Source organism: Oryzias latipes, chromosome 19 (genome assembly GCF_002234675.1).
Source record: "Oryzias latipes chromosome 19, ASM223467v1".
Taxonomy (NCBI): Eukaryota; Metazoa; Chordata; class Actinopteri; order Beloniformes; family Adrianichthyidae; genus Oryzias; species Oryzias latipes.
In genome coordinates this window covers 15,674,060-15,687,195 of record NC_019877.2, presented here as the reverse complement: position 1 = coordinate 15,687,195, position 13,136 = coordinate 15,674,060, and the positions used below count along the sequence as shown (strand labels likewise).

The window sequence follows — 13,136 nt, the reverse complement described above, 5'->3', positions numbered from 1 at the left end:
TAGAAAGCCATTGAGTGTCTGATTTAATCCCTTCTGCTTGCCTGGAGACTCTCAGGGGGGTCTGCAGATGCTCAGATGGTCAACTGAGGAAAAAGGAAGGATTGAGACATATGAACACCAAATACTTCAGCCAATGTAGGTATTACTTGAATTTTTGCAGAGGTGGTCAGCTGTCAACTTAGTCTTGCTGGTTTTTTCTTTGCTTTTTATGACTTCTTTTTTTGTGGGAACATTTTGATGGTTAAGTTTCCTAATTCAACTCTTAATGCTGGGTCATTGACTGTACATGGGAACTGGACTGACCCCTCCTTCCCGGCGTTCCAAACAGGAAGTCCTTGCTGGCTCCAAAACACCAGAATCCCTTTGACTTCTATTGAGAAATAAACAGCTATTACTCAGTCATTATATTTGTCAGATTAAATATTTTTACTCGGATACCTATTTTTTAACTTGCTAATTCTAGTTTTTTTCAATATATATTATCTGTAGTGCAAGTTATTCAAGTTATGAACTGGCCAATCAGATGCACATAAAGTATGTGGTCTCATGTTGAACGTTCAAAACGTTTTAGAGTAACCAGCTTTTAATTGCTAGGGGTGTGGCCTTCCAACAAGCTCACTTCTTATTTGCGAGGGTGGTTGCCATAGAAACAATTACACGGACTGACTCAGACCAATCACAGCTTACTGACTTTGCCTGGCTCCAACATGGCAGCGTTCATATCGTGAAAATTGGCGACTTATTTCTTTTATTCACTACTCTATACCACTTTGAGTTCCTCACTTTTGATTTTGCTCATTTTTATGAACTCATTCTTTGCTCTTACTCAAGTGTCAAGCTCACTAGAGCTTTCGCCTCACCTAATTGATTGGTTGCTTCCACTCAAAAACATTTCAGACGTTTTTTTTTTTTCAACACTTCTTCATTGCTTGCCCCTTAATGAATTGTGGCAATCAATGCAATCACTGCCTCCCCACAGATTTCCATATCAAAGTGTGGCATTTGGCTCCAAAATAGCACAGTTTTATTACTTTTCTTGAGTAACAATGTCAAAATGAGGAAGCCTAATATGTCAACGGTGATCAAATATGGTGTGTGAAGAGGGACATTTTACTGATTCAGTCATTTGATTTGTTTTCTCTCATAATACTTTACATTTGTAGCTTCTTTAATGCCTTTAATATACTATATTAGATTTATTCTAAATTCTATTCTTTCTCTTAATATTTTCTGTCACTGAATCATCTCTCTTTCAAACAGCTTTATGACCACTTTTGTCAAACCAGCAATGTTCCACGCTGTGGGCATTTTGCAATAACTATTTGCTTATATCACTGTGGTAATTTTGAAACATCGCTCACGCTCACCATGCATCTTTGGCCAGCTTTATGTTTTATGAGGCATCTGTTCTTTTTTTTTTTTATGCAAACTGACATTTGAGGCATCTCTATCTCAACGCCTCCTTAGCCAGCCTTGCACCCTGAGAAAATTGTTTCTCAATTATTGTCATTATTTCCTCCCTCAACTGTCTGTGCCAGGGCAAACCCAGCAAATCATTTATTCCCCTGAAAGGAAATGTGACATTTTCAGCTCTATAGTCACAGGTGAGATATTAGGAGTGAAGGTTAAGAGTAGAGAAGGGTAATTGAAATCTAAGTAAGAAAGCCCTATGGAGGTGCAACAAGCAAGCTGCTGCGACAGAAATGCTTTTAATGTTACAGACATTCGGCTGTCTGGATATTTGAGCAATCAAGTGTCCTTAAGCGCAAACATCCGGTCTGTAACCCTAACCCCTCTTTTTTAGCCTTTTCAGAAGCTACATACACAACCATGTGACACATGCTCAAGAACAAGCTAAATCTAGGTTCTTGAACGCGAGTACAGCCCGGGGTGTTCACACTGGACATGCAGAGAGGGACTTCTTCTTTTTCTACAATTAACCAGCTTGTGTCTGCTTACAGTTGGTGCGAAATGTTGAAGCGGTTCAAATCTTGCGAATTTTGCTCCAACTTGGCGTTATATTATCACATCTGGGCACAAACCACAACTATAAATGTCTCCTCCATGATCAGTTTTTGAAACGGTTGGCACTTTTGTGAATGAAAAAGAATGCCATCCATACGTCACTGGCAAATCCCAGTCGCTGATTGGTCACAGTTGAACCTGGTTTAACTTTTAACCTGCGATCAATGGCCACATATTTTGTACATAGAGCCCGAAAACAGTCGTAGAAACAGTCGTAGAAACGTAACTGCGCAGGAATGTGAGAGTTTTGAATGCAGAGTTCTGTAATGCGCTTTACTTGCGTTCATATAGACTTCTTGTCGTAAGTGGTTGCTTGAATGCGCGTTACCAAGGGTGATGTGAATGCTTTTCCAGGATGGTTGTTTCTTAAATCCTCATTTGCAGCTGTGGTATATTTGATATTCTAGACAACTACTATTCACCTCAACGATTTTGATTTGGTGGTATAATATCTTTGGAAAATGGCAGCAGGCAAAAGCGCCAAAATATAAAAATACAGCTTTAACTATCTATTTAGAAACCAAATGGTGACCCTGAAAATCAGCGTGAAGAAGCTATAAAAATAGATGCATAGAAAGTGCGGGGGCAAAAGTTTTACCTGCAGTTGTCTTCATAGCTTGTTAAGAATATCTTAAAGGGGTTTGAGAAGCTCATCTGGGGTAAATAAGATTGAATAAAGGAGATAATCATAAAAACCTGAACTGTTGGTCTCTAAATTAACAGATCAGGACTGCGACAGAAGCAAAGGCGGGTCAAAATAAACCCCTCCAATTGGTGTTTGAGCCCTCAAAGTAGCTATAGAACATGGCTGTGGCTGTATAAATAGAGTTTCAAGGGTACAACAAGGACAGACATTGGCTGCATGAGCCCTGAATGAGAATAGAGGTGTGTTTAACTGAATCCCCTTGTTTTTCAGATGCATGTCTTTTTTTTTTTTTATTCTGAAGCATCCCCACAGCCTCTATACACACGCAGAAAAACTGTGTGCCTTTAATAACGCCCTCCCCTTTTTATGCCATTTTCTTTCCTGCCTCAATATCCACCCTTCTCCACCCCCTCCTTTTGCGCTCTGGTTGCTATGACAACAGCAGCACTGCAGCATTCATCTACTGGAGACCTAGGCTCCTTTTTTTTTTCTGTAGAGAGAGTGCGCCTCTCACATCTATACATAACTCACTAAGAGCTAATGCAGTCACAGAGTCGAAGCAGGAGCTCACCTCACTCTGTGCACGCTGGAAAACACCCTGTGTTGTTTGGCTTGCTTTGTTTTGTTTTTTTTACCTGTGTTTTTTTTTTGGTGATGGCACAGGTTTAGGTCACCTGTCATCTCCCCCTGGTGGATTCTGCCATCACAGAGTTTTCACCTCTGTGTCTCTCTCTTTCCCCAGTGACACAGTGACTGTTACATTCCTCCTCGCCTTTTCCTCCCTCTATCCTCTTCCTCCTCCTCCTCCTCCACCTCTCACTCTTCCTGTCACTGCCATATCCGCCTGGCTCCGTATCATTTGCTGCGCCTGCACTGAGCGAGTAGCATCACCACTGAAACCTGTGGAGATTTCTTCAGCGGACAGAGAGGAGCTCTTTCCTTCCTCTGCATTAATCCTCTTCTTCACTGCGTTGTTTTTTGTAATTTAATTTTCATTTGCTCGTTCATTTCGCTCTTGGTGTTTTTTAATGAGCTGGTCACCGCTCAGGGGGGACGGACTGCTTGTGTCGCTGGAAGGGGAAGGAGGGGAGTTGGTTCCGTACTCCAGCCTTCAGGAATGCGAGATCTGGTTTGAGAATGGTGAGCCCAGCCACACCCTCATGTTTTTGTTTCATTCCTCCATCTCCGCCTGTAAACCGCCTCGTCCTGTCATTTCTTTACCTGCTGCTCCACCTTTGCCTCAGCCAGTCTCGCCTGCCTCAGTGTTGACCACTGGTTCGAGTGGTCCATAGATAGGGAGATAATGTAGGGAAAGTGGTCAAAGTAATTTTGGTCTATGAAGTGATGCATTTGTCAAAGGGCTGAGGTCTAATCACAGTGTGGGCTCAAGGGCCTGTGAATCAACCAGAGTGTGACAAAGTAAGGGTTTTTTTTTCATTGTTTTGTAGAAAGCTGGTCTGTTTGATGCGTCAGCGTGGGTGATCCTTCAATTGTCTTTGTGTATGTATGTTTCCATACATATGTGTGTGTGTGCGTTTGAGTGTGTCTAAGCACTAACTGTAGGCGGCTGATGGTGCTTGTTCCTGTTGTGTTCCCCCTTTCCTTCCAGAGTACAGCAGTGTTTATACAGCATACGGTTGCATAAGTAGCTTGAAGTTAGATTGTCCTCCAGCTTGTTTTTATGTGCTAGAATCACCCTGTCAAATGCTGAGACGTGGTTCCATCTTCTGGTTCTGCGGGCTCCCCGTCTGGTCCCGAGGGACAGTTTGATGATGTATAGACAAAACAAAATGTCTCAATAACATCACCAGCAGAACTCAAGCACCCCATCAGCAGCTGCTGCCGCTCGTCTCAGGTGAACACTTTTGCGAGGTGTCTACAGCTGGGTTTCACACCACTTTGTTTCACCACCTGGAGGGTTCGATCATGAGCTTTACTTGTCACTTGTCATTCAAAATAGTATCCCTGACCCTAAGAATCTTCATTTTGGCCTTTTAGGGTTAATAGTTAGCTTTGGCTTTAGTCTCTGGAGAGGAGGAAAGTTCTCCAAGAAAGCCTCATTGAGTTTTTAACCTGATGGAGCAGAGCGTGCACAGCATGCCCTTCCACAAAGCATGAACTTTTGCATCAAACCAGCCTGAAAGACCAAAATGTCAAATGTCCAAATTGATTTTAAGAGACTTTATATAAATACCCATACAAAACAAAAGCAGGAATGTCTGCCCATCTTAATGTGTTTTGTGGATGGTCCCATGTTGACCATATGGTGGAGCTCATGCAGGTGTCTTTGTTGTTACATCTTTGTTGCACTGTGATTACAGCACAACAAAATATTAATAGAGATTATTTTAACACCAAAGTAGACGACATGAAACATTGACCCTTTGTTTTGTTAATTTTAAAAACAAATTGGCACAGATTAGGACTTGGATTGGAAAAATCTCTTCCGAACCACCTCTGTGAATCAGTGAAAGCTGATTGGCTGTGGCAACCCCTGAAGGGATATGCTGAAAGGAGCATAACAGCATCACTGTACTGTAGCAGAACAGTCTGTAATTGTGTCCCAACAAGTTGTTTAAAAGTTTTTTCATTACAATTTGTGACAAAAACATATGAATTTTACAGAGTTGTGTCAAGACTTCTGCTAAAGGGGACTTGTGAGCATCTCAGAGATTTGAGGGGCTTTTGGAAAGTTAGATTACATCTTTTCTAGAATTTAATTGAAGTGTGTAACATTTGACTCCCTTTGTGGTGTGGCTAACATTTCAAGTAGGGACTTGAAATGCTTTAGTTCTGTATACTAGATCAAATTTATGGCAATATAAACAAAACAGACTTAAAGTTCCATTAGTTGTGACGCAGCTAGGTGTGTAAAATTAGTCACCCATTTCACCCATCCCCTGGGGGAGCGGTGAGCTGCTTACAAACCAGCGCATGGCAACCATGTGGTGGTTTAAGGCCCCAATCCAACCCCTTATTGCTGAGTGTCAAGCAGGGAGGTATTGGGTCCCTTTTTTAGCCTTTGGTATGACTCGGCCTGGATTTGAACACACAACTTGGGGTGGACACTCTACCACAAGGCTAGTCATTTACACTTGTTGCATTCACATGTATCTCATATGTTGTTACATTTCTGGAGACGATGATCATCAACTTGATGAAGTGGAATGTTGAAAAGCTGATAAACATTGTGTTATGACTGGGATCAAATTGAAAGCTTGTTACAACTTTTACTCCAGTTTTACTTCATGTGAATTGTGAAGGCATGCGTGCGTCATTTTCCCATAGAAAACATATTTGTCTTATTATGCTTATGCATTTTTGAATGCACGTTCTTGAACGCGCTTTTAGCTTATGGTGCTCACGATGGACTGTCGCTACTCTATACTAGCGCATGTACCTACAGTTAAAAGAGCGGTGCAAATCTAGTGAATCTTGCTTCAGGCTTTTGTCCTCCACAAATCTATTCAGATATTTGAATGACTTGGTGTCAAATAATTCCAGTTGGGCACAAGCCACAATTCTCCTCCATGATCCATTTTTTTAAACGATTGGCACTTCTGTGAATTAAAAGGGACTCACCCATATATCACAACCAAATCTAAGTCCCTAATTGGTCAAAGTTCAACTGATTTAACATTTGCCACATGAGTTCAGTGGTTACCAGTTTTGTACGAAGAGCCCAAAAATGGTAATAGAAACTTGCAAAGTGACGCGTGAATGTGAGAGTTTTTAACATTGAAGCCCGAAATGCACACATACCCAAGTTTACATAGACTACATAGACCACACTTCACATAAGAACCCAAAGTCTGGACTGTATTTGCTTCTGCTGTTAGAATTTGGCGTATTTTCATGGACCGGCCGTTAGGACGTGGTAGATAAATAAAACAAAATTAATTCATAGGACATTAATAAAAAAAAACTGTATTATGAAATAAACCATAATTCTCCAGCAAAAAACAACAAAGATTAGCAACAATCTAAACTACGAAAAGAAATTCTAAGAATTTACTTTTAGTTCTTAGCTTATTCAAAGGGTGTTGACAAAAATTGTTGTCAATTTTGTGTTTGATCTGTAAAACTTGAAAACATTAGAATTTATTTATAGAATTAATGCTTTGTTTTTCAATGGAACTGATCAAGCAGTTTAGCAGTCTTTTTATTTAAGTTCTCTTTTGTAACTTGAAAGCTTTTGCTTTATGTTCGTTCAATGCATCTATTATGTTTACAGGATGATAGGAAAGAAATATTGAAATCTAAACAACTTGTTGATTATTACACTTTTTTATTATGCACAGAGTGTTCAAATTTGACAAATATAGTTATTTGGATTATATCGAGACATGTATCGTTATCGCCTGATGTGAAAAAGAACGATATTGTGATTTAAAAATTCTATATCGCCCAGACCTGTTTGGAAGATGGAATGTTTTCCCATGATCTTCATGTTTGTGGAGAATTGGTTCTGTTTTTTGGAACAAAATGACAAACCCCGACTAAAAAAAAACAGGGTTTGAACTGTGATTTCATTTGAAGTCAGTGAAAAGGTTGGAGGGTGTGATAACAATGTTTTTTAAACTTCTTCGTTGTTTTATGGTTTGTAATTTGGTTTAAGCAGGAGTAATTTCAAGTAATGAGTTAAATAGTTTAAAAAATATTTTTGTCTTTGTTGAAATATTATTCTTTAAAGTCCCACTCTGATTATTTTTGAGCATGTCCTTTGGTCCTTTATTAGGGTTATGCTATTTTTAGATATAAATCAAAAAACCTGTTGTTTTCTAGGAAGAAGTTTCTGCAAAGCAACAGGGGTTCAAATGAAATTCACCTATGAGTTTTGGGTGGGGCTGTTAGCATGGAGCAACTCCGCCTCCCTTCATTCCACATGGCTGAGAGCTTTCCGTTTAAAGCTCTCCGCTAGCTTAAAGCCCCTCACACCCCCCACCCCAACGTTACTGGTTCAACAAAAATGGCGAGCAATATTTGAGCTATCCAGCCGTATAGTTTTGAAGCCGGTGTCAGCTCAGACGAGGAAAACAAATACGTTGATGGATCTATTTGTCTACAAGTGAATGCATCAGAATGAAGCAGAGCAGGGAACTTGCGTCCCGCCAACTGTATTTTTTCAACCTTGTCTTCTCCTGATTGAAAACATTTTGAAAATAGAAATATTCAGAAAAATTTAAGGTTGTTTTTTTTCATATATGTCCTTCATCACAAAATGTCACAAAAACATGTTCAAAACACCAAAAACACAATTTTTAGTGTGTTTTTCATACTAATTAGTTCCAAACATACAGAAAGTTGTTTTTGATGTTTGAAATCTTTTTGGGACAATTTTTAAAAATTGCTTCCTCCTGTTTCGATTTTCTGAGTATTTTTTTGTTTCTACTATGAATTTGATTTGGGGATTCAGCTATACCTTCTGGGCAAAGCCACATCTTCAGCGTTGAAAAGAGAAACCCGCAGTGTGCTAATAATAGCATGATAATGATTTGCTTACAAAACACAGCAGCGGGTTACATATACCACCTCACTGCATTCTGCTAATGCTTTCTGGGGGGGAGCTGAGCAAACATTTCTTTGCGAGGGGCTTGAGCACATACCTCCAGACAAGTGTAACTGCGTGTGTGTGTTCATGCATGTCTAAAGCTACAGTGTCTGGCGCACAGCTCTGCACAATGGCACCAGCCACAGTATTAAAATTCCCCTCTTGTCTGGCTGTTGTTAACTTATGTGCCCAGAAGTTTCAATGATGCTGGTCCAGTGTTAACCTCAGCTCGGGTATAGTGACTCCAGTCGCCTCAATGGTAGCAAAAACTCAAAAATTGAAACACCTTGATGCACAAAAAAACGTACATGCAGATTTTCTCAATGACAAGAATGTGGTTGTTAAGTTTGGTGTCTCTGGGAGGTTATAAATATCCCCTCCAGGGGCTGATCTCCAGCTGGAACAAAGGTCATGGATATTATTAGATCACCAGATCAAATGTTGTCCTTGACAATTGTTAGTCTCACTTTCCCAAAGCACTTTCATTTTTAATTTTACAGTGTGCTGCTCTCCTCGAGAGTACAGACCTTTCTTGTCCTCAGGAGGAGAAAAGTGTGTTAAAAGTTCATTTGTGTGTGTTAGTCGTCCCCTCCAATAAAAGGAGAGAAATCAGGAAAAAGTGATTTTAGAGCAAAGTTTCTGGCAGAAACTGTCCCAAAGCAGAACTCAATCAGAAGAGAGCTCTCTGTTTACAAGAGAGTTCTTTTGAGCGCACGTGGACTAGAGTGGGATTCAGATAGAACACAGAGCAAATTACTGATTTATTATGGAAGCGATTCTGTAGCATAAATAAAAAGCAAAGTCAAAACCAGAAATGCTTTTTCATTTTCAAAATGAAGCTTCATTTTTTGACTCAAAAATAAAATGAAAAAGCAATCCACCAAAATGCTTTTTCATTTCCTTCCTCAACACAGCTTATTCTGTCACTTAATTAAAATTAAAATGAGAATGGTATTTGACATTTCATTTTCAAGACGTTCTCTTGTAAATGTGTAGCAAAATTCATTTAGAAATGTCTAATTTGACATTTAAAATGGAGTAATAGAAATGCTTTTTAATTTTCAAAATGAAGCTGCATCAAATGCCTCAAAATTAAAATGAAAAAGCAATACTTCAAAATGCTTTTTCATTTTATACTTCAACACAGCTTTTTCTCTCACTTAATTAAAATGCTAATGAAAATGGTTTTTGACATTTCATTTTCAAAAACGTCCCTGGTAAATGTGTAGCAAAATTCATTTAGAAATGTCTAATTTGACATTTAAAATGGAGTAATAGAAATGCTTTTTAATTTTCAAAATGAAGCTGCATCAAATGACTCAAAATTTAAATGAAAAAGCAATATTTCAAAATGTTTTTTCATTTTATACTTAAAAACCGCTTTTTCTGTGTTATAATTAAAACGAAAATGCAAAGAGGGGATTGCATTTGCATTTTCACATCCACCCTGCGAACTTTGTCGCAAAATTCTTTCTCAGTGAGCATTAGGAGAGGGGAGGCGGGGCGATGACGTCACTGCTTTCTCTGCGTGTCCGACCGCTGACAGACACAGACACACCAGGAACAGTGTGGCTTTCTGTAAGCAGCAGAGAAGACGGCTTTGTGTTGGTTGTGAACTTCTGATGAGTTTCCACAGCTTCTCAGGACTACATAGCAGTATGTCCGCCTTCTGCGGTCCTCCTGACGCACCGCGGATAAGCTTTTTCTTCGGACCGCCAGCCAGCTGCCTTCGCATAGCGGAGCGCGAAGCTCCCGATCATGATCGCTGAAGGCGGAAATGCTGCTGCGATCTGAGAAACCATCATATGAATTTGTGTTTCCAGTGGTGTCCAGAACAAAAATAAAGACTGATGTCATTCCCACATATTTAGAAATTTATTTGCAGCTTAGCGCTGAATTTGCTGTTCGATGACAGCTGGAGCCCCATCAACAGATAGCGGATTTCACCGTGGTAAACGTTTGCTGGTTGGACCAAAAACACTCACTCAGCGCGAAGCTCCAGGAGACTATCTTCATAATGCGCTTTTATAACACAGTTAAGATTATATTTAAAAAATAAATAAATAAATAAAACAAAAAAAAAAAGATTAAGGGCCTGCTCGATCATATTATTTTAAATCCGTGCGGTCAGACGACGCTGAAGTTGGCTTTCGATTCACAGCTTCTGATTCGCGAGGGCACTAAAGGAACATTCCGCTGCATTTTTCACATTAAGATCACCTAAAACCGGGTCCTGTTCACAAACCGCTGAACCTGGACTGCTCAAACCTGGATTCCTGGATCTTAATGCGACAAATGCAGTGAAATGTTCCTTTAGTGCCCTTGCGAATCAGAACCTGTGAATCGTAAGCCAACTTCAACGGTCGGACACACAGAGAAAGCAGTGACGTCATCGCCCCGCCTCCCCTCTCCTAATGCTCACTGAGAAAGAATTTTGCTACAAAGTTCGCAGGGTGAATGTGAAAATGCAAATGCAATCCCCTTTTTGCATTTTCGTTTGAATTATGACACAGAAAAGCGGTTTTAAGTACAAAATGAAAAAGCATTTTGAAATATTGCTTTTTCATTTAAATTTTGAGTCATTTGATGCAGCTTCATTTGAAAATTAAAAAGCATTTCTGTTTATCCATTTTAATTGTCAAATTAGACATTTCTAAATGAATTTTGCTACACATTTACCAGGGACGTTTTTGAAAATGAAATGTCAAAAACCATTTTCATTAGCATTTTATTTAAGTGACAGAAAAAGCTGTGTTGAAGTATAAAATGAAAAAGCATTTTGAAATATTGCTTTTTCATTTTAATTTTGAGTCAAAAAATGCAGCTTCATTTTGAAAATTAAAAAGCATTTCTATTAATCCATTTTAAATGTCAAATTAGACATTTCTAAATGAATTATGCTACACATTTACCAGAGAACATCTTGAAAATGAAATGTCAAATACCATTTTAATTTTAATTTTAATTAAGTGACAGAATAAGCTGTGTTGAGGAAGGAAATGAAAAAGCATTTTGGTGGTTTGCTTTTTCATTTTATTTTTGAGTCAAAAAATGCTGCTTCATTTTGAAAATGAAAAAGCATTTCTGGTTTTGACTTTGCTTTTTATTTATGCTACAGAATCGCTTCCATAATTTATGGTTCACTACAGTGAGAAGGCCAGATATAGGCATTGGCAAGAGGGGGCCAATGCTTCCCGAAATTCTGTCAGTGGAAAAATGGCTTACTTAAAGGAAATAATTATGGTCAGAATTGTGGTACCTTATGTATTGTCATTGTTGCAGTAATTACTGTGTCCATTTCTAGATTTCAATCTAAAAGGGGGGCTTTGGGGGTAGTGTAAATTTTACAAATTTTATAAATCTTTTTTACATATTTGGTTGTTAAAGAAAAAAACAACAGGAGAAATTCTTATGTTTTGAATTTTTTGTTGACAAAAAGGTTGAACATTCTTTCCATTTGCCACTGATGTAATCCCATCCATCTGTCCATCCAACCAGCCATTAATGTATTCATTTTGGGGTCACAGGAACCAACCCAACTACTGTTTGGCAAAGGCGGGGTACACCCGGGACAGGTCGCCTTTCTGTTACAGGGCCACACAGCCACACATGCACACCTAGGGACAATTTTGAGATATGTTTTTGGACTGTGTGCTAGGAAGAGGCCAAGAAGCCATTGGCTGTTCTTAGACCCTCCCTCAGTGCAGTGAAAATGCTGCCAGTGTTTGCACCTTGCTTGCTAATCTTCTCAAGGCTTTAGCTGGTAGATGCGCTCGCGAATGTCTGCAGACACATTCCCTCACTCAGACACGCAGCTAGAACGAAGTCTAACTAATGGACTTGCAATTGCTGCTTTCTGTCAGCAGGCTCCATGTTGCACAGCAACATCTGCTCTGCATTGTTTTGTTGGGAAAGTCAACAAGAGGGGCATGCATAATCATTTGAGGTCTCTGAGCTGGATTAGAGCGTGCACAAGATCAAGCATTTAGTCCAGATATGAGGAGGTTTTATTCCAACCTTTGTTGAATACAAACCTACATTTTTAGGTGGGAATATTGGATTTTCTTTGCAGTTATTTGGAATTTATTTAAACATATTTTAAAGTGTGTTTTTATTACCGGTATTCCTACATTTGGCCTAAAATGTATTCATCTTCTCTTGTGTGTCTCTGGGTCCTCCCAGGATCAGACTATTGGCTGAAAAAGACCAGCTCCTCTAAAGGAGCTGACATTTCTTTGATTTCATTTAAGTAAAAGGCGTTTGGTTTGGGTGAAGTCGACGTTAACATCACCTCAGAGAGGTGGACAACTCTTCTCCTGTTTCCCTGTGCTGTTGCCATAGTGACACTAGCCGCCTGTTCAGTCGATGCAGAGCTCTGCTTTCGTTTGCAGACAGCGAGGCAGAGCATGTCCTCACCCACATCATTTCTGTGTGTGTATATGTTAATGCATGCATGTGTGGGTGCCCTTGTCTCTGTCTGAGTGGGTGCCTGAGGTTGTATGTAATCGAGACAGTAGAATTGATGCTTCATTGCTGGAGAGATGTTTGCATTTGTTTTTGTAAAAGTTGATGTCTTCACTGGACATCGATCAGACAATTTTCAGTGCTCGTGGAGGCCAAATAATCATTTTGGGAGCATTTTTGTGTGTTGAAAGTTCAGATTGTGTAGATTTTTTTTTTAAATCATCTTAAAGTCCCACTCCAATCATCTTCAAAACTGTTGTAAAAATGTTTCCAATGGTCTTTTAATTTTGATTTATCTGTTTTTAGCTCAAATAAAAAAACCTGTGTCGTTTTCTAAGACATAGTTTCTGAAAAGCAGCAGTGGTTGGAAATGAGGAATTTCCCTCTGAGTTGTGGGCAGGAGATCCAGAGCACCTCCGTCCCCACCTCCCATCACCCAAAACTGAGAAA

General features: G+C 39.4%; 1 protein-coding gene across 9 annotated transcripts in view; it reads left to right on the top strand.

Moving 5' to 3' along the window:
- tanc2 (tetratricopeptide repeat, ankyrin repeat and coiled-coil containing 2) overlaps positions 1 to 13,136 on the top strand; it is a 184,342-nt gene that overhangs the window by 106,027 nt on the left and 65,179 nt on the right. For 2 of the 9 annotated variants that reach the window (XM_023949346.1, XM_023949344.1), the window contains exon 1: positions 2,988 to 3,811. The exons of the other annotated variants lie outside the window; for them this stretch is intronic. In XM_023949346.1, the coding sequence (XP_023805114.1) occupies positions 3,700 to 3,811 (112 nt within the window). In that variant the 5' untranslated portion in view covers positions 2,988 to 3,699. Of the gene's footprint in view, positions 1 to 2,987; positions 3,812 to 13,136 lie in introns of those variants that run through there. 9 annotated transcript variants of the gene reach the window in all.